Consider the following 21,708-nt stretch of genomic DNA (forward strand, 5'->3'; position numbering starts at 1 on the left):
TTACCCTAGCTGTGGTTGGCCATAGGGTGAGCAGCTGGCGGGGGCGGGAGGGGGAATAGGCGCCTATATAAGACAAAGCCCCACTATCAGGCCTGTCCCTGTAACATCAGGCCATCTGCTCTGGCTGGGTGGCCGAGAGGAGCGCGCCACAGCCCGGCTGTTATGACTCGAGCCCAGGCTCGGCGCACACCGGGAGCAGGGGCTCCCTCGGGCCTGGCTGGGCTCGGGGGCCCCGGGCGAGCTCGCTGAAGCCCCGGCGGGCCGCCTGGGCGTGAAGCCCCAGGTCCCTCCTCCCTGGCGGGGCTGGGCGGGCCCTGCTGGCTGCTCCTCCCCGTCCCCGTCCCCGTCCCCGCTGGCCGCGCAGAGGCAGCCCGGCGCGCCGCGGAACCAGCCGAGCCCATGGCCCAGGAGGATGAGGCGGCGGCGGAGGCGGAGAGCGGCGGGCTCCTGCTGGAGATCCTGAGCTCGCCGCTCAACCTGAGCCTGCTGGGCCTCTGCCTCTTCCTGCTCTACCAGATCCTGCGCGGCGAGCGGCCCCCGCGCCAGCCCGACGCCGAGCCGCCGCCGCCGCCCGAGCTCAAGCGCCGCGACTTCACCCTGGCGCAGCTGCGGCCCTACGACGGGGTGCAGGACCCGCGCATCCTCATGGCCATCAACGGCAAAGTCTTCGACGTGAGCCGCGCCAGGAAGTTCTACGGGCCCGGTGCGTGGCTGGGGGGCAGCGCGGGGAGGCGCTGGGTGCGGGGGGTGCCCAGGGGACAGTGGGGGGAGGCTGGCTCTTGGGAGCTGTGGGGGAGGAGGAGAGGATGTGGGGAGCTGTGGGGGGAGGTGCTGGGTGTAGCGGGGATGAGGGGGAGGTGGTGTGGGGGTGTGGGGATCAGGGCAGGTGCTGGGGTGTGCTGTGGGGGGGACGAGCTGGGGTGCAGTGGGGACAAGGGGGACGAGCTGGGGTGTAGTGTGGGGGGATGAGCTGGAGTGCAGTGGGGACCAGAGGAGGTGCTGGGGTGCAGTGTGAGGGGGAGGGTGCAGTGGGGATGAGGGGGATGAGCTGGGGTGGAGTGTGGGGGGGATGAGCTGGGGTGCAGTGGGGACCAGAGGAGGTGCTGGGGTGCAGTGGAGACTGGGAAGGTGCTGGGGTGTAGTGTGAGGGGGAGGGTGTAGTGGGGACCAGGGGATGAGCCGGGGTGCAGTGGGGATGAGGGGGACGAGCTGGGGTGCAGTGGGGATGAGCTGGAGTGCAGTGGGGACCAGGGGAGGTGCTCGTGTGTAGTGTGGGGGAGAGGGGTGCAGTGGAGGTGCAGTGGGGGTGAGGAGAGGCTCTGGGGAGCAGTGTGGGGGAGAGGCCTTGGATCTGGTTGCAGTGTTGGGCTCTGTCTCTCACAGTATGTTCCCATCTCCCTAGCAGAGCTCCCCAACCCTTCCTCCCTCCCTCCCTCCCTCTGCTGCTTGTTTGTTGTTTCCCTGTGTAACTGGCAGATCTGGTCTGTGGAGAGGATTTATACTGGGGGCACTGAATTGGGGGGGGAGAGAGGCCCATCTGTGCTCTGTCTGCAGTTTAGAAGCCCAGCTCCTCACCCAACTCCCAAGGCCTGACTGAACACAACCCAAATCACTGCCTTGCTCTGCAATCTCGCAATCTCCGTGGGTGTAGTAGGTTACACAACAATCAGTGCCTCTTTCCAGAGCACAGGAGACTCCTAGATAACAAGGCAAAACTACCAATATGGGGGCCCACAGAGGCAGTGGTCTCTAAGGGGGAAAGTACCCCACCACAGGGCTTTGCAATATATGCTGTCCGCTGGAATTTGGGCAGCTATCAATTTAGAACTGTATTCCCTGCACAACACATGGGGGGGAAATATTCTTTATTAATGCTTAATCTCTCTAGTTTCCTATTTGAAAAACACTTTTGCTTCTGAGCGGCTCTGGGTTTGGGTTGTCTTTAAAATTGGTGAACTTATGCCTAATGGGAGGTGATACCACTACAACTAAGTAATAATAATGAGATCATAAAGTTGGGAGCCAGTCCTGTAACTCCTACTCACCTAAACTAATTGCCATACTCAGGGCTCCTCCTATAGGTTTACTTGTATCATCAGAGTACAGAACCAAGCCTTTTAATTGTGTACACTCAGCGTATATCTGCCCCTTTCACTTCATTTTGATCTTTTTTTGTCAAGCTCCATGCACATTTACAGAACTCTTTAAATGATGATACTGATGGGGCAGGCAGTTTTGTTCACCTGGCACAAGATTTCTTTGTAAAGCCATAAATGGAAGCTCATGAAATCTTTTGTTGATTTCATCATTACATTCACTTTTAATGGAAACCGTTACATTATTTAATATTTATAATATAGTAACACAGTTATTTTTATAATAGTTGTTCCCAGTCAAAATTACAGCCCCACTTGTGCTGTTCAGACCCATGCAAAGATAATCCATGCCCCATAGGTGCATGTGTGTGCGTAAAGATGAGTAAGGTTTTAAGTTCTAGAACAGTCAGGTAATATACATGATTGATTTGGGTGTGTGGTTCTCTATCAGCATAGAGCTTTAAAAAAACCTACTCTTGAGTTACATCTCAGAACATGAGGCTATATATCATGTCTAATTTATTAATGTAGTCATGAAATTGGGTCTCTGTATGAAAAGGAAAGTGATTCCATTTATTGAAACTCTGAAAAGGCTTTTTCTCCTAAGTTCAGGTGGGCACAGCCTCTCAAGTAACAGATTTTGGTGTTTCAGCTCTCTTAAGAGGCATTAATGTATCATTGGAACATGTGCTATCCCAAATTTTCTGTTACTTTTGTACAGATAAAACATTCTGCTTACTATTGCAAATAAGTTAATGATTGATGAAGTTTACCAGCACTCCCTCTTGATAAGATACTTCTGACCCACTGTGACATCTACACATCAGTCCCTTGGGATTATTATAAAATGTGCATTACATGCATTTTGTGTAAATTTTATCTTTATAGGCACCCAAGTCCAGCCTGATCGCTATCCTTGGAGTAGTATCAGTCAAGATTCTCCTCCATATCTCAAGCCAACTAATCACCTTTCAGGTCCTTCTTCTTTCATGGGTCAACTCTCTAAGCCAGAAGGATTTGTCAGAAAGCCATACCCTTGCCTGGCACTCCATCTCCTCAGACTTCTGAATCCTTTCTCCTTTCCTCTTCCCACATAACTGACTCCTGTTAGCTGTCTTTACAGGTGCCACCCATATGTCTTAGGCTTGCTCCAGGAAAGCCATTTGCTTCTTGTCATCTCCTTGTGCATCGCTCCCTTTTGCCATGCCCTCCGCACACCAGCACTTGTCTCCTCTTCCTGATGTACCAGCATGCTCAGTATCTTCTTTAGTGATTCTGTTTTCTTGTAGTGTTTCTTATTTTGGGGTGTGTATGTACTGGAAAATATCTGGCTCAATATTACAAAATAGGACAAATTTTACAATACAAATCTTATTTGGGGATTTCTACATAAGGTTCAAGTCAGGGGAACAGCATGTCATTTGGTTCTTGGTACGTGGTCCTCAAAGAAACAACAACGTAATAATTACCCCTACATTTTTATTTTAAAGAGGGCCCATATGGAATTTTTGCTGGACGGGATGCATCCAGAGGTCTTGCCACATTCTGTCTGGATAAGGAGGCTCTGAAGGATGAATATGATGACCTGTCTGATCTCAACGCTACACAGCAAGAGACCCTGAGAGACTGGGAATCACAGTTCACTTGTAAGCAATTTCTAATGAACTCACAGTGAAGTAGCTAGTTTCTGTGTATAATGGTGGATGACATTCAATAGCCTATATCAAATGTCTAAGAGACAAGGTGGGTGAGGTTAATATAGTTTATTACACCAACTTCTGATGGGGAAAGACAAAAACTTACAAAGAGGCCTTCTTCTTAAGGTCTGGCCCACACCTGAAGAAGAAGCTCAAAAGATCTCTCACTAACAGAAGTTGATCCAATAGAAGATACTACCTCATCCGTCTTGTCTGTCTAATGTCCTGGAACCAACGCTACAAACAAACTTCTGTTTGAAAATATTGTACCCCTTGTTGTGTTAAGTTTTCTAATACTGAAAGATTAGAGGAAAAAATGTCAGTTTTCCCCCATTTGGGTGGTAGCTTTTTGTTTGGATTTGTTTTTTTACAGAGAAAGAGAAGAGATTAAACCACTTTTTCAAATAGTAAAATGTGACTATAAAACTAGGGGGGGGGGGGGGGGAAATTGGCAGGGAATGAAACTGCTTTTAACTTCTTAATTAACCTGGTTGCACATAGAGAGTGTTCCTGTAAATTTAGTTGGCATTGTATGGGAGCATTCTGTTTTTCTAACATCCTGAAGAATTAAGGAAGCTTACTTCTGGAAAACTGGATGTTTTCCACTTGGTACTCCTTGTTTCTCCTATTCTTATTTGAGCATTTACAAAACAAGATTCGGAGAAGTAAAATTTTCAGGAGCTTCTAAGAGACTTTCAGAAGCCTATGTTGCATTTTCAAAAATCATTTAAGCGCCTTTGAATACTGAGTGAAATTAATCAATTCTGTATATGTCAAATTAACTATGCAGCATTATTCAGGAACGGCAGTCCCAGAATTAGGGGAGACAGGCTGCCATTTGCTCACATCTGGGGACTTTGCCAACAAAATAAGTTTAAAGCAGCTATCACTTTTCTTGTCTATTCAGGCTTAGATATAAATATACAATAATCTAAAAAATCTGGGCAATACTCTCTCTTCTGTTTTGAACTAGGGGTCACCAAATGAAATTAATTGGCAGCAGGTTTAAAACAAAAGGAGGTATTTCTATATACAATTCACAGTCCACCTTTGCCAGATGATGATGATGTGAAGGTCGAGACTATAACAGGGTTCAAAAAAGAACTAGAGAAGTTCATGGAGGATAAGTCCATCAATGGCTATAGGCCAGGATGGGCAGGGATGGTGTCCCTAGCCTCTGTTTGCCAGAAGCTGGGAATGTGTGACAGGGAATGGGTCACTTGATTATTATCTGTTCTGTTCATTCCCTCTGGGGCACCTGGCACTGGCCACTGTCAGAAGACAGGATACTGGGCGAGATGGACCTTTGGTCTGATCCAGTATGGCCATTCTTATGTTTTGTTTTGCAGCTCTTTGTTTTAAAGGCTTCCAGTGTAAATATACCAGCTATAGCTGCTCTGTGAGCCAGGTTTTTGTTTAAACAAAAAAAATTGAAACTTTGTAGGTTGGAAACTGCTCAGGTAGCTTCTTATACCCAGGAGTTTGATTATTCTGTAACGATCCTCTACAGTAATACCTTCCTGGTGATGAATATTAACTGCACCAACACTTAACCTGGGTTTCTAGACCAGAAAAGCTCTAAGTGTGGTTTTTTTTTTTCCCTCCATTTACATAAAACAGACTGTAAATGTTATTTATATAACAAGCATTTCAGTAAGAAACATGTAATGGAAATTCCATATACACTTAGTCTAGATAATATGACCATTACAGTTTACTAGCAGTCTGGCTGCATGGTGGTCAGTGTTAAAACAAGAACGTCAGACTTAATTTTAGTCTAGAACTTCAACTGATTCAGTGTTCCCACTATTACACTGGTATAACAACGGTACTTACAAATGAATGTGGCATATAACCCTTAAGTCTTAAGATACCTACATTCAGACAACTTTAAGTGCGACTTGTCCTTTCACAGCTGTGGTTTCTGACATGCTCATTGTTAGCATGGTCTTCACACCAGAAAACTATACAAACTTTACATTAAGCAGTCAGTCTGGGGTCAGACGTAGACAAGACATTTTCATCATGATCAACTTGTGAAGAAGTCTGTAACTTTCATATGTTCCTGTTGTATGTTGTGTATATTGTGTTTCTGTCAAGGAGCTTTCTAAAGAGTACATGTGAAAATAATCTATTCAGTGTGCCTAAATGTAATTAAGTCCTTTTAAAAGAAATGGTTGAAAAGAAAATAATCCTCTTAGGGTAAAAACCTTTAATTGGAGTAAAAAAAAAAAAAAAAAAAAAAAAAAAAATGTAGGAGCAAATGTAGACAAGGATCTTTTTCCACAGTATCACTTCCCCTAGTCATAAATAATCAATATTTTAGAAACAGTTACAGAAATTTATTTTTTGTGCAATGGGAATTAAAAGTTGTGTGTTTTTTTGTTTTTTTTTAATTTGTTGCCCAACATGAAGAGCCAAGATTTCCCCAGATAATGCTCTTAGTTTTTCGCTCCTAATTTGCTATTTTGGAAAACCTCCTCATGTAGACGCAGCTGCTATTTTGACTCTCATCCTGTCTTGAACAAAGCTATTAATCATGTCAGGTTGAATGGTGGTTTTATGATAAGTGTGTCCTAGACACCAGTATTACACTACCATATGTGTGACCAAAAAACAGCATTTAAATCAGTCTGTCCAGGAGTGAAGTGTTAGTACTTTAACAACTGAAATGTAGTTCTCAAACTTCTAGCAGATTATGCAAATATTTGCCTTTAAATTCACATAATTTTAAACTATAATATAGAAGGAAGCATAGTAAGAGATTTCCCTTCGCTTGCCAAAAGGCTTTGCTGATCTGGAGAGCTGTGCTTCATAACCTTCCTCCTTATGCATATGTCTTACTACAGTACTTAAAATGATTCACAAGGAAATATCTAACAGGAATAAGGCTTGTCTGGGTGCACAGTGGGAGAATTCCTATAGTGCCATCTTTAATGCAGGCGGGAAGAACATTTTTCCTGTTTCCCAGTGCCTGTTCACACCATGAATCTCTGAAAATATAAACCCTTCAAGGTTCTCCTGACATTCTCAGGATTCTAGCTTTCAGAACTGGCATAGGCAAGTGTAACTGGGGGAGAGTGTTGTTCTTTCCCACTCACCCCCAAAGTGGGGATTTCATTTCTTCACTGTTATAGTTGGCTCCCTTTGAACGTGAGACCTTGAAATTGAGAACGTCATGGGTAACAAAAGTATCCACGAATGCCTTTACATTGTCACTCCTGGTTTTTGCAAAAGGAGAATTGTATGGTTTGCATTTATTTTGCCCATTTCTCACATAAATACCACCTGTTACGACAGTAGTAATCGTTGGGCAAGTCAGTCACTTTTGTCGATGGGCAAAACAAATGTAGAATTGTTGATTCTTGGTGTTAATGTTAACGCTATGTTAACCACTGTCTCTGCTTTAGTGAAAACATTAGGTTGCACGAGGTAAAGGAATGATCTGTATTCTGTGCTTTTTTTCTCAATTTACAGTTAAGTATCACTACGTTGGCAAACTGCTGAAGGAAGGAGAGGAACCCACCGTATACTCAGATGAAGAAGAAAAAGAAGATGCTAAAGATCAAAAGAGAGACTAGAGAATGCAGTGAGGAACAATATTTTTGTATCTTAAGGGACCTTTGTAACATTCCAGTTCTGTTTTACAAGTTGTAACATCAACAGTAGTTAGAAAAGGTACAGACTTGCTGTGCATTGGATTGCTTTTAAAACCATTCTTAATCTAAATTTACCAGTAACATAAACAAGATTAAATTTCTTCCATAAAAACTGCATGACCTAACATTCTGTAGGACAAAAAGCACCAGAACAGTGCAAAAGTGAACTGCAACTTTGTCCTAAGAAGTTATTTCTGTTTTTCTTCCATCAGAGTAGGTTGAAATCAAAAAATCTTTTATTTAATGGCTAAGGCCCCAATCCTGCAAACACTTAAGCATAAGAGTAACTTTACATATATGAGTAGTTATTCTACACTGAACTCAATGGAAGAGCTTGCAGGATCTGGGCTTTAGATTCTAATTTCTATGGGGCAGGGACCATGTCCATAAAGCAGCATACCTATCTATGGTGCTATATAAATAATAATTTTAATGGCAGATAAAACTGACATTTTAAAAAGATTTACCACAAGCCTATAGGGGAATCACTGAACATGAATGCTTTTATAAAAAAATCCTCTTTTTTGTTCAGAGAGGTAGTGTGGCCACAGTGGCTCAGGCTTGCCATCCGAGTACAACCCCATCCAAGATCCTAGGTACGTATTTGAGTAGCTAGCCTCAATCACTGTCCGTGCCATGGCAGTCAAGCTATTTTAGCATGCGAGCTTGATCAAAGCTACCATGTATATGTCTACCTGGCACAGAAATACACCCAGTGGCAGCGAAGACACACCCCATGTTTATTGACAGCCACGTAACTGGATTAATGATTTTTGTTGTGTTTACCTCTAAAGCATATCTGAAATGTTACAAACGTTTTGGTATTGATTATAAGTTGGACCTCCCACCTAGAGAGGGGCATGACTCAGCTATGACTACTGTTCATTCCCGTTTCCTCTTAGCAAAACTATTCTAGGGACTGATCCCAAAATTTAATCTAGATGAAATTTTTTTTTTTTTATTGGCAAACCTCCTAATGTAGACACAGCTTATGCCAGCAAAAGAGTGCTAAAGCTGGTACAGTTCATCCCAGTTCCCAGAACAAAATAAGTTATACCAGCAAAAGCACTTTATTGCCAGTACAACTGCATCTACACTAATGCTTTTGCTGGTATAGAAATGTCATTTGAAAAAACACGGCACCCCTAACTGACATTACTGTACCAGCAAGTTTCTAGGGTAGAGCTGGCTCTAGAATTGTTTTTTAGCGTGTTACTTTGTCTCATAATTCACGTCCAGGCTTGTTTTTTAGCAGGTTCTTCCTTACTGAGTAACCAAGTCGCATACCAAAAACGGGAATTGAGAATGTCTTTGCCCAGTGAGGAGGGTCCACATACTGTTAGGACACTGAAGAACTATTTCAGATTGTTAGTGGAAATTTCAAGGAGTTAATGACCCACTGATCCCTCATGGAATGCATTCCTTATCGAAACACTTTTGCTTGAATGTTGTGCGTGCTCTGTAGTTCTCCATGGTTCCCTCTCTGTCAGATCCTGCTGTTGGATTCAATTAAGCAAGTCAGCATAGGTCCTTGATTTTTTTTTAGCTTGTTTCCCTTCTGAGTCCAACAGATCTGAGTTCATTGGCCTTCAGGACATGTTTCAAGTTACCTATTCACTTAAGCCTCTGCTACAAGAGAGGCACTTTTTTTTTGTTGTTGACTTTTGTTAAATGTTTTTTTTACCTTGGTTGGTTTTAAACCAGATTGAATGTGAGTTTGCAATAGGCCGACCTTGCAGAACTCCTGCCCACTTGCCTGCAGTATGTATGTAATATATATATTTTAAGCAAAAGTAATGTTTTAACTCTTCATTAATACCATGGTAAAGGGTCGTTAAGTGGGTTTTATACAGGCCAGTAAACTTTCAAGACAACATTGCAAATCTACAATAGGCACATTCCTGCACTGAAAGGTTAATAGTGGTCTGGTGGCTTAAGCACAGATCTAGAGTCAGACTTGCTCTGTAGGCTTAGCCAAGTCACTTTAACTTTATGTGCTCCAGTTTCTCCATTGGTAAAAGGAGGATGATACCTACTTCACAGGGGATTGAGCCTCGGTTCTTTCATGCAAAGTTCTTAGAAATCCTGTGGTGGAAAGTGCTATAGAAAGGCAAAGTATTATGTAGGGTTTTTTAGCTGTTTTTTTCATGGTGCCCATGTGTGTTGTGTGTTTTTTTTTTTTATCACGAGCAGCCTGATGTGTGTTGCTGCTACAGTGTATTTTTGAATGAAAACCGGCTCCGTGGGAGCTCAAACTTCTTGCAAAATCCTTCGTTGCTAATGACCCTGTTTGCCAGAACAGCCCAATGTTCTATAAAACTTAGACAGGACACTTTAGGCAGAGGAGCAGACAGAGCGTAGCTGCTTACACCAAACAAAAAGGGAAACTCCCTAAACTAGGCAAAATTGTTCTTAAATAGAAAGTGTTCCATGAGGTGCCGCAGCTTTTGTAAACACTACCTAGTGCACTGTGTAAAAATACCTGAGACCTTGTTTGTTCAGAATGACTGTTCTCAATCCATACTCGGGGAACCACTTTGATGGCATTTGTCTTTTTGTAACACTAGGCCTTAAAACAAAGAGGGCAGTTGTTTGCACAGGTAGCTTGCTAAAATATTATTCTATGAACCATGTAGGGAGGGGCTAGGCTAATGTAAAACTAGTTATGGGCTTTGTGTTGCTTTTTAAAGCCATTTATACTCCTTGTAGACTACTTCTAATGGTTTTATCTCAAATCAGAAAAGTGCTTTTACTTGTTACAGGCAGACAATAAAATTCTTACATAGTGGTGGTATTTCTTTATTTTATCTAAAGGGACCAAATGAAAATTTCTAGTCCCTAGCATTCTGAATTTCAGGTATGTATTTATATATTGTTTCCAGTCTGTCATGTGAACAGGGACAATGCTTAATAGGTACAATCTCCACTTTGGACACTCCATATTCAACCTTAGCCAGTGTGAGCTGAATGCCTCTGGATGGGGTTTGAAACATACTAATTTTATCTGAACATTTGATTAATGAATGTGCAGTTGACAAGATTGTACTCCAGCATGGCTATAAAACCTGCTTTGTTGTTGCAGATCTACAGCTGTGCAACAAAAAGGCTCAAGTAAGCATTAACGGTGTATAGCAAGAAAAACATAGAAGTTGAAGGTTTGGATGCCTTCAAGTGAGCTTAATGAGATCAACAGTCTGCTTCCAAGTGATCTAATGTGCTTCTTATGCCATTGCTAAGATTTTAATAAACCAAGGGCATGTCCACGCTACAATCTTTAGTCAACCTAAGTTAGTAATAACGGCAGTGGCTGATGTCCACCCTACCCTCCTTCTGTCAGTGGTACGTGCACTCATCAGGAGCACTTTCATCAATGGAAGAGGGGCAGTGTAGGGGGCTGAGAGCCAGTGCTCTCAGCTCCACGCAGATCCCTGCCGGGAGCCTTCCTGCTCCCAGCTGGGGTTTCTCACTTCTAGGAGGGAGATCTGCGCCCACAGTCCAGTTGGCTGCCATGCTTCCAGCAGGAATCGAGAGCCTGCAGGGGGAGCCGGGCTCCAAGCTGGGAGCCTCGGGGGAGCCGGGACCCCGGGGGAAGCAGAGCTCCCAGCGGCGAGCCTGGGGGTCAGCCCAGCTGGGGAGCCAGGCTTTCTTGTCAATTTCACGGCTCCACTTATGCCTCTAGTGGAGTTGCGTTGGTGTAGGGCACTTACAGCGGCGGAAGCAAGGCTGTAGGTGTGTACACTGACTTAGGTCAACATAAGGCAGCTTCTGTAGACTTAACTGTAGTGTAGAGCAGGTTATACACTTGACTTGTGTATAGGTTAAAGCAAAACTAAAAACCTATTTTCAAATACAATACAGTGGCCACTGCCCCAACGTGGGTTTTGGAATGTTAAAAAATTGCCTGACAGCCCCTAAAAAACCTTCATGGTCACGGGGGGCTCTTCCCCAGAAGTGAGGGGTGGGCAGGTTTTATATGAAACTCAAGGAAAATAGCAATAATTTAACGAAACCACCAAAAATCAGAATGAACTTTGCAAACACAATGTACATGTACATCCCCTACCCCCCAAACCAATGATCTTCCCCTGACCTGGGCTTTCAGCAGCTGTTAACAAGCCTCTTCACAGCTGTGCCAACATCTCAGCCTGGCTCCCCGGTAAAGATGAGTTTCCAGTTGTAGCCTGTCTGGTTAATATAAACTTGAGGCAGAGCTGACAGGATTGGTGTGTGCTTGCCCAGCTCAGAAGCTGCCCTGGGCCTATTGATTTCCTTGATTTGAACTTCACCCGTTTTAGAGTTCAAATGCAAAAAACATTATTTTGGCTTTAATATGTTGCGCTTCCAAAATTAACTCCCCATCTTTGCTCCATTATTTCTTGGGTGGGAGAACTTTTGAGTTCCACCCGTAGCTGCATGTAAGACACTTTTGAGTAATATTCCTAAATTGTGTATGTTATATAGAAAAATATTCTACATGTGGCACATGTGAATTGAGGACACAATTCCAGCATGGGGGGGATCTGCAACAAAATTATAAAACCTTCTGAATGGTGATCTACACGAGAACAAGCTTTGTGACTAGCATCCTAGGAGTATAATGTACTGTCTGTGAACAGTAGTTTGGTCTAGGACTGGATCCAGAGACCTGACTTATTGACTCTCTTTAGATCCTTACACAAGTCATGTAACACTTGTGCTTCAGTTGTCATGTCTATAAAATGGAGATGATACTTACCCTCACTCTGTAAATTGCTTTGAGGAAGTAAGCACTTATTTAAGGGTACATCCACATTACCCGCGGGATCGGCAGGTAACGATCGATCTATTGGGGATCGATTTATCGTGTCTTGTTTAGACGCAATAAATCGCTCCCTGAACGCACTCCCTGTCAACTTCGGAACTCCACCAGGGCGAGAGGCGGAAGCAGAGTCGACAGGGGAGCCACGGCCGTCGATCCCGCACTGTGAGGACGGGAGGTAAGTCGATCTAAGATGCGTTGACTTCAGCTACGCTATTCTCGTAGCTGAAGTTGCGTATCTTAGATCGATTTCCTCCTCCCTCTTCCCCCCCACCCAGTGTAGACCAGGCTTAAGTAAGAATTGATCTGTCTAATGCACTATGATGGCAATTCAACAGAAGGAAGAAAGTGTACAATGTGGTAGGGGTCAGGTACCACTTCTAGTAAAGCCAATGTGTGATGTTCTAAATTTTTGGCAAGGGAAGGGAGAATTGCTTCATAAAATGGCTGATGTTTTCTCTTGATAAACACGGCTAGGGGAAGTGGACAAACAAACGATATCTGCATTTGCTGTGGCGTAATCTCCTTTTCCAACTATCACCAGCTACTGTGACTAAGTGCTAAGAAGCACACCAGGTAATTGAACAAATTTCAGATTAACAGAGCATCATGCAGATTAGCAGTTGTTGAGTCTTTCCAAATAATCACCCTAGTCTGAACTGTTGGGGAATAGGGACAGAATTGCTGTGGGCATGTATAATATAGAGAGAGGTGTAGAATTCTGGAAAAAGAAAAACCTACCTACTCTCCTCTCCAAGCAGCCTTGGTTCACTAGCAGCTGCTCTGTAAGGGCCATAAACCTCCAAAGGCTTTGAATCTACCCCTTAACTAATTATCTGTAAGTAGGCATTACCTTAAGTTCTCTAATTATGTAAGAAAGTATGCTTCAGGAATGAATGGTCACAGGAAAAGTTATGTAAGCAGTCACACAAGACTGAGGTGGGGCTGAAAGGCTTCATGTTTATGCGTTGTTTGGATTTTAAAAAAAAATCTATACAATGAAAGGGGATTTACATCTGAATCCTTATATTTACTAGATCTTCCAGTACACTGTGTGCTACGAATTCCATTTGTAACCTGCTACCCTTCAGCATTTTGCCCCACATGCTCTTGTACTCTGTGTGCACAATTTGATACCAGTTTGTTTGTTAAATCAACATAAAGTGGCAGAGTCTGAATGCAAGGCAAATGTTTGTCAAATGGTACTCAGTTATGTGGAAAGGACCTGGATTATTTCTTCCCTCTTTTCTACTGCCTGAGCCAACCCAGAGAGTGGCTGTTAAATCATTGATAAAGAAATCTTGCCAGTCATTCTTACATTAGTCATTTAGATACAAGTGGGGAAATTTATGTAAAGTTTTGGCTTGTAAAGGGGTGCTAAATGAGAACAAATGCCACAGCCATTGTTAACCTTACTTCCTAGATATGACTAAGTTTTCCCTTTTTCAAACAAGTGGAGCCTTGGTGCTTTTTCACACCTCTAGTCCTCCTTTCTTTTGCATTTTTGTTCAATACCTAGGCTACGCCTCACAAGGGGGACATGATCACTTTACCTGGAAAAATGAAGGTAAAGATTAAATTCACTTATCTTTGAGCCAGGTTACATCATATCAGAGCTAGTACAAAAGTTAAAAGGAAATGTCTCCTCAAGCAGAGCAGAAATGCAGTAAAAAATAACACTATTCTTAGATCATATTTCTTGGTTTTAAAATACACAGTGGTGTGTTGTAGCTTTGTCAGTCCTAGGACAGTAGACAGACAAACTAGGTGAGAGAACATCTTCTGCTGGATCAACTTCTGTTGGTGAGAGTGACAAGCTTTTGAGTTTCCACAGAGCTCTTCTTCAGGGCTAGGAAACTAACTGTCTCCAGGTAAATACAAGGTGGAACAGATTTAGCAGTGACACTCTGCACTAGTTTCCCAGACATGAAGAAGAGCTCTGTGTAAGCTCAAAAGCTTGTCTCTCTCTCCAACAAAAGTTGATCCAATAAAAAATATTACCTCACCCACCCAAATGCATTTTAAAAACCAATTTTAATTGTCTCGTTTATTTCACCTGCTGCCTTGCTGTACCATAACATGCAGCAACTGCTGGAAATTTAAACTGATAATTCAAGTAGAGCTGTCCAAGAGTGGGTTTGCAGAAGACAGGTTCTCTCACTCCTCCTCACCTATCCTGTAGCTGAACAGAAGCTCTCCAGCTGAGGAGTTGAGTGCTCCTTGTTGCAAAGAGGTTACAATACAGGTAGAGAGCAGCTGTCTGCTTGGTCCCTGAGTGCTCCAGTCACAGCTTTGCAGGTGTGTGGCAGAATCACACTAAGCATTTTTGTCCTTCGGGTTTATTGTACTCCCTATCCCAGATCACATTATTTATGTACCAAACACATTTGGTTGTTTTGGTACGTGACTAGCTTTATTTCAAAGCAAGTTGGGCAAGTATGTAATGGACTTGGTTCATTTCCACTTCTAAAAAGGGCCTGATCATCTACAATATCCACTGAATTTACCCTTCAGGATCTGACCTTAAGCACACCTGAGGCACAACCCACTAGCCAGTTACTGTGTAACATGGTGTATTAGCCTAAAACTGGGTTATGACCTAGCTAACACATTTTAGGCAGCTTAGGGAAGTGCTGAATAGCGGAAACTCCACCTGACTCCAATGGTGAGTGGCAACCCCTCAGCATCTAGTCCTTAATGCCCGTTTTATAACAGAAGTTCAAGTATTCTAACCATTTCATGCAAGTATCTTACTGAGGTTGTAAGCTCTTTGGGGACAGGGACCATCTTTTTGTTCTGTGTTTATACAGCGCCTAACAGATTGGGGTCCTAGCATAGATAGGTGCCAATGCAATACAAATAACTAACGGAATTACATGGAATTATGTAAGCAACTGTAGTGCATGCCTGATCATTAGCCACCTGAAAGTTACTTTTCATAGTTTAATATATTATACATTAACATTTAAGAGATTTACATCAAATAAAAATACATTTTATTCTTTAACTTTCATAATTAAGACATTACATCTTATTCCTGAGCAACATCAATATACAAGTTTAACCAGAAAACATCAACAAACTTTTTTTTTAAAGTTTACAAGCAAATTCTTAAAAAATTCTGTAGTTATTTTACAAAAGCCATGTAAATGACTATTGACCTCTGAAACACAAATCATGCGGAACAGTCCAAAATATGGAACTACAGGGGCTCAGGTAGTGTGTGTGTCTGGGAAGAAAGGTAAGGAAATTAATTAAAAAAAAAAAAAGGGGGGGGGGGTAGGATCTAAAGAATGCAATCTATAAACTACTAAGGAAAGAGTTTGCTGAAATCATATCAAGTTATTTCATATCTTAATATGATGAAGTAAAACCAATCAGATTGGCATTTTTCATTTTAAAGTGCACATATTACATTTTATTCACTTTATTTGTGTTTTATTATCTAAACTGAAAATTTCAAATTCAGGATTTGCTTGTTTGTAAATGAATCAAGGTGGTGCAAGAAGCAAGTAAAGAATCAGTATATTTATTTGCTTTTAAGTGGGATGACAGCCTGGTGCAAAACCATCAGAAAATTACAGAAATATTTAGTTCCAGTTCTAGATAAAGTCACTTCCTTACCTGTAAGTGTGTGAATTATATAATGCAATGTGCATAAGCCTATGCACATAAATAGCCATTTCGGGATCAGTGGGAGAAAAGTTTGCTTTTTGTGGCTGTAAATATTGCATCAAGGAAAAACACTTATGTCACCATAGTGGAACAGAGATATTTACATGGTAAACAATTGCAATAGTTGGTCTTCATTACAACTATATAAAAAGCAAGACAGACAGGGGGCATAAGTTTTCCAAAGTATATAGACAATATTCTCAGCAAGAAGCTGTCTTCAAACAAAAAGGTGTCATACATAACAGTACTTTGAGTAGCAACCATTTGTCATTGATTACTGGGAACCTGAAAAAGGCACTCAACATATGAACGTGTTTTTAACAATAAGAATAGACGGGGGTAAAACCTGGCTTAGAAGGCTGTAGAAGTCACCATTATTGAACGATGCGGTGGGAAACACAACATAACATGAATGATAACTGCAAACATTTTTACTACTACTTTATTAGAGCAGAGGTTACAAACATGAATGATATGCTATGTAATGAAGGGAGCTACATCACATTTAGTATCTTGACATGTAATAAATAAAACATACTAAAATGAAACTTGAAACAGTAAGTATGTTGGTCTAAATTCAGACCAGAATCTGTTCCATTTCCATCTACATCTTCATGAGGGACTTTGTCCAAGAGCAGCTGTGGCTATCTTCTAAATAGAGAGAACTGAATATATGTAGATATTAGTCCAAGCTTCTAGTATGCATTTTCACATTATGTCTCCATGCAGCAGAGATTTATAAAAGTTAGCAACATTTTGAAAATGAAGTCTTCTCTGGGAATTATCTGTAAACTACCTTGAACTAAGTAGCTGTCTCAGTGCTTGTGCCTCCAGAAAGGCCCGTTTTAGAAATCCTGAAAACAATTTTCACCCTGTATTGAAGGTAACCTTTCATGCTGATGGTCAACATGCTGAAATAATCCCCTTTCATTGTTCAGCATTTAGAGCTTTGTTTGGAATATCCTCACTCACCATCTCAGGAATGCTAAATCTAGTGGCAGTGTAATGATTTAGATCAGCCCAAGAAAATGTCAAGTTTTCTGGCTCATTCCTAGAATTTTAACAGAATGCTGAGGAACTTTCCCAGTGTAGCTGCTCGGAGAAGGTTAACATGTACTAGGGTGTGTTTTCTCTAATTTAGAAACTCACTGCAAGTTTTCACCTTTTTTTCCTTTTTCTATTTTTTTCTGACAACTGAATTGCAAGGTTGCCATACCCCACCCTCTTGCCATCCCATCATATTAACAATATGACTGAGGAGCCACTCTGAATATATGGTTACTTAAAGATTTATCCCATCTATGTATAAGTGGTTTTATGCACAATCAATTCAACTGTATAATAATTACTAGATAACAGAATGCAAATGTTTTATGGCTCCCCTGGACTTAGCTGGGTGGTCACTCAGAGGTTTCAACCCATTAAGCTTCAAAACTCTCAGCAATTGGTTCACAATAGCTTGTGTCATGCACTTGGGTAACTTTTTGGTCTTTTTTCATATCAATGCCAAATCCATACAGATTCTATTTTTGTAGCTTGTACTAACTAGATTGTTTCACTGTCCTACCACTCCAGCATGCATTAAAGGAGTCTAAACAAAACAGACTATTTTAGACTGCCTATAATCACTAAAGCAGTGGTTCCCAAACTTGTTCCGACGCTTGGGCTGGGAAAGCTCCTGGCAGTCCGGGCCAGTTTGTGTATCTGCTGCATCCGCAGGTTCGGCTGGCCGCGGTTCGCTGCTCCGGGCCAATGGGAGCTGCTGGAAGCGGCGGCTCGGCCCGCACCGCTTCCAGCAGCTCCCATTGGCCCGGAGCAGCGAACCGCGGCCACTGGGAGCCACAATCGGCCAAACCTGTGGACGCGGCAGGTACACAAACCGGCCTGGACCGCCAGGGCCTTTCCCTGCACAAGTGGCGGAACAAGTTTGGGAACCACTGCACTAAAGACCTGACCTTACAGTTCACTTCTTAGACCCATATAAAAGGCCTTTTGGGGGTGGGGGGACTTTTGTGAGCAGCTTCAAGACCCCATTGCCATTAGCTAGCAACTATTCAGCATTCTCTTTTGGGTTCTGCTCCACAGGCAGCATCAGAGCATGGATTTGTCTAAATTAACTCAACAGGACATCCTCCAACATCTGCATCCATCTCTTTCCTCAGTGTTAATTTCCTCTCATCTCCTGTAGATAAGGCGGAAAAACAAGTTATTTGAAGGAGATTTTCCCAGAAAAAGATGCTGGAGTGATGCAGCCATGTAGCTAAAGCATAATAGACTGAATCAAGATTCAAAGGGGAAAGCCAAAAGGGAGAATTATTTCATTCCTGTTGGGAGATCAGAAGGCCAAATGTACAGTGCCTCAGTCAGTTTGAACAGTATGTTCATCCCCATCTGTGCTGTACACTGTGTTCTTTCTCAGTTAATTTTCCCACAGTAATGTGTCTCTAGAACTGTAGTTTTAGCCACCACATTATTTTACTGATCTTCAGAATTGCACATATTCTCCTTCCAAAATGTGATGAGCTGGTGAGTGTGCACTGCTTATCCCCAATAAATCTTAACAAGCATAACAGGATAGGCATAGATTTGCTAGTGTGCATGTATTCGAGATAGATACATTGCCATCCAGTTAGGTGGTCAAAGATTCTACTTTTCAGCTTTTACATCGTTCTTTGCAAATCTTTCACTGCCATGAGAAGACTGCAACTCACCTAGCTCAACAGGTGGAAACTTGATGGCTGTGATTGGGACAGCCCCAGAAGGCAGTGGGGAGCAGATGCTGGAGGAATGCAGGATGACCCCTCCTCCAGAGGCTCTCATCCATTGGCCAACCAGAGAAGGAGGGGAGCTGATTGGTCTCCCCTTGCTCTCCCCTTTTATTAATTTAAACCTTAGCCCAGGTCCTTGGGAGCCTCTTCTTGCTCCACTTCAGTGGCAGGATTTCTTAGGTTCCCAGGTCAGGATAAATAAGAATGACGGTGGCTTCTGCCACCAGGAGAAGCAGCACCTAGACAAAGGTGATATCTCCAGACCGTTTCTAACCTGGCTGCGTAGGGGTGTAGCTACAGCATACTCTCACAGCCACCCAAATGCAAACAGGCATCCTCCAGGGACCAGGCGTGGTGCTGTGGTCCAGTCTCCCACCCCAAAGAGTGCTGCTGCACTAAACGACTGTCAAGCTCTTTAGGGGTCAGAGGAATCAGCGTCTCCGCCTTCTAAACTACTTTCAACCGTTAGGTGAGCTTGACTGCCAGAGTGATTGTGTCAGTAACCATAATTCTGCACAGAATCCTTAAACCTGTCAAACTGAGGAGTGTCGTCTTGGTTCTATTTCACTTCCCCCACCTCACCGGCCCTTTGGTGAGATCTTTGAAGCAGAGAGGCATCAGCATGGATGGCCTCTTTTGATGCTGCTGCCATCACATGAAGGGTTTTGAATTTCATCTTATGGTGAAACATTTTGCTACATTTTCTCTGTATCTTTTTTAGAGATTCCAACTGTCTCCAACTCTCCATTTCAGAGAAGCCATGTTCATCAGGTAAAATGTCAGGGGAGGGCTTTTTTCTCTTTTTCTTCTTTTTGGGGGTATTTATCGCCTCTTCATTGGATTTCCACTCACTTTTTCGCCCTTCGTGACTCAATTTACTACTGCATCTCTTGTGTGATTTTTTAAGCTTATGTCTACACTGCTTTGTCAAGCCACCAGGGGCAGAATTTGAACAGAAGCTACATTTGCTGGATTCATTTTCTGGACAATTTTGACCTACGTTTTTAACACAGACAAGGAATTTTCTCTCCATCTCTCTTGGGAGGGACCATGTTTTATTGCCATCACTGTAAACATCTTTATATCTTCTTTCTGTTCTCTTTGCCTCACTAAAATACTCAGAATCACTACTGATCTCTTCCATTAAATCCCTGAATTTGTATGCAGAGCCTGAGGGTGTGTATGCTGGGGCAACTTCTCTTCTGTTATTGTCGTCTTTGGATTTTTTATCCTGACTAGTATTAATGCCTCCAAAAGAAGAATTATTAAATTCAGCATATGGTAAATTAGCAATATCAAGTGAGTCATTCCACTGTACTTGGAACTTTGTTGTAAACCCTCCAGCATAGGCGTTGTTTTTTGACACACTCTCTGTAGGCTCAGATTTCCGAATCGTGATCTCCCATCTATAATTATCATCCCCGCTACAATTTCCCTTGTCGGGGTTTTGTACAAAACTCACTTCTGTAAAGCGTCCCCCATATTTGTTCTTCAAGTGGATCTGAAAGCCATTCCCATTATCAGACACTATCCTCTGCCACCAAGACTTGCTAACGGTGCTTTTTGGCTCTAGGCAGACACGTGCGTAGCTTGGAGTTTGATAATAGTTTAATAAATAATGTATAAACTCGTCAGTTTCATAAATCTTTTGCTTTTTGCAGTACCCTTTTCCAGAGTGTACTGTCTTCAAAGGAGGACAGTCTTCTCTCTCAAGGGATTCTATAACCTTGCAGTCTTGAGTAACTGTAATCTGTAAAGACCCACAGCCAAGGGAGCTGTACTCATCCCTGCCAGTTAATTTACCAGTGCTTGCTGCTGCAGTTGGATCATTTAAGATCGTTCTCACAAGATGACAAGGTGAGGCAGGTAGATTACTTGGCACCTCTTCCTCACTAAAAGAGGTGTTATCCGTTTGGAAGAACTGACAGCTAAATTTTTTCTTATCCTTCAGTTCTTTGTGTAGAAGATAACGGGATTCTCTCTGCTCTGTCTGTGCATTTTGGAACTCCGTCTCAGGAAAGCAATCCTTTCTTATCTCTTCAGGGTACAGCAAGGGCTCCACTTTTTGGCTGGTCAACTGTGCAAAATCCTTCAAATAAAATCAGAGAAAATTACAGTGTGAATGTAACAGACAAAATTTGTACAGAGAAACTATACCGAACTAAATTGTGAACTAACATACAGGCAATGCAACTTTGCTCAAGTCAGGTATAAATGAGGGCCGAATTTACCTACTGTATCTAATTCAGGCCATGATCATACAAGGTTCTGCAGCTCTCCTGTGAAAGTTGAGGGTATTCACTGTGTCACAGGATTGGGTCCTTAATTAGCTAGAATATTTGCCCTTTCAATAAAAGTCATTGGCTATATTGAGCTAACCTTGCTGCTTTTACCTGATTTGCATCCACCACAAAAATCATTTTAGTCACCCACTTACACTATAGCAGAGGCCGGCAACCTTTCAGAAGTGGTGTGCCAAGTCTTAATTTATTCACTCTAATTTAAGGTTTCGAGTGCCAGTAATACATTTTAATGTTTTTAGAAGGTCTCTTGCTATAAGTCTATAATATATAACTAAACTATTGTTATGTAAAGTAAATAAGGTTTGTAAAATGTTTAAGAAGCTTCATTTAAAATTAAATTAAAATGCAGAGCCCTCCGGACCGGTGGCCAGGACCCAGGCAATGTGAGTGCCACTGAAAATCAGCTCGCGTGCCGCCTTCGGCACATGTGCCATAGGTTGCCTACCCTGGACTATAGCACTGCACTAACTTCACTAATTCTGTTAAAGTAAAGTGCTGCACTTTTGTAAACTGAATATCTTATCTAAGAATTATTAGAGAAACTGCTTTAAATTACTCTATTTTGTAACAGCTACAAATATGATAACTAATATTAAACTTTACAGGTGATGACACCCAGGGATTAAAAGGCCCTACATCTCTCTCCAAATCTTTTCTGTCTAGTTCCTCACCCTTTAAAAAAGGTTTGTTTAAGACACCCCCACCTTCTGCA

At 42.4% G+C, this 21,708-nt stretch overlaps 2 protein-coding genes across 3 annotated transcripts in view; one reads left to right on the forward strand and one right to left on the reverse strand.

Moving 5' to 3' along the window:
* The first annotated feature begins 329 nt into the window (after positions 1-329).
* On the forward strand, positions 330-10,240 carry PGRMC1 (progesterone receptor membrane component 1). Its single transcript, XM_054040321.1, has 3 exons — positions 330-703; positions 3,587-3,742; positions 7,271-10,240. The coding sequence occupies exons 1-3, from the start codon at positions 400-402 to the stop codon at positions 7,372-7,374; spliced, it is 564 nt and encodes a 187-aa protein (XP_053896296.1). The 5' UTR covers positions 330-399; the 3' UTR covers positions 7,375-10,240.
* The window catches only part of LOC128843460 (A-kinase anchor protein 17B-like), a 29,646-nt gene continuing 17,890 nt past the window's right edge, over positions 9,953-21,708 (reverse strand). For both annotated transcript variants that reach the window (XM_054040319.1, XM_054040320.1), the window contains exon 5: positions 9,953-20,782. In XM_054040319.1, the coding sequence (XP_053896294.1) occupies positions 19,253-20,782 (1,530 nt within the window). In that variant the 3' untranslated portion in view covers positions 9,953-19,252. The remainder of the gene's footprint in view (positions 20,783-21,708) is intronic.

This window comes from Malaclemys terrapin, chromosome 9 (genome assembly GCF_027887155.1).
Source record: "Malaclemys terrapin pileata isolate rMalTer1 chromosome 9, rMalTer1.hap1, whole genome shotgun sequence".
Lineage (NCBI taxonomy): Eukaryota > Metazoa > Chordata > Testudines > Emydidae > Malaclemys > Malaclemys terrapin.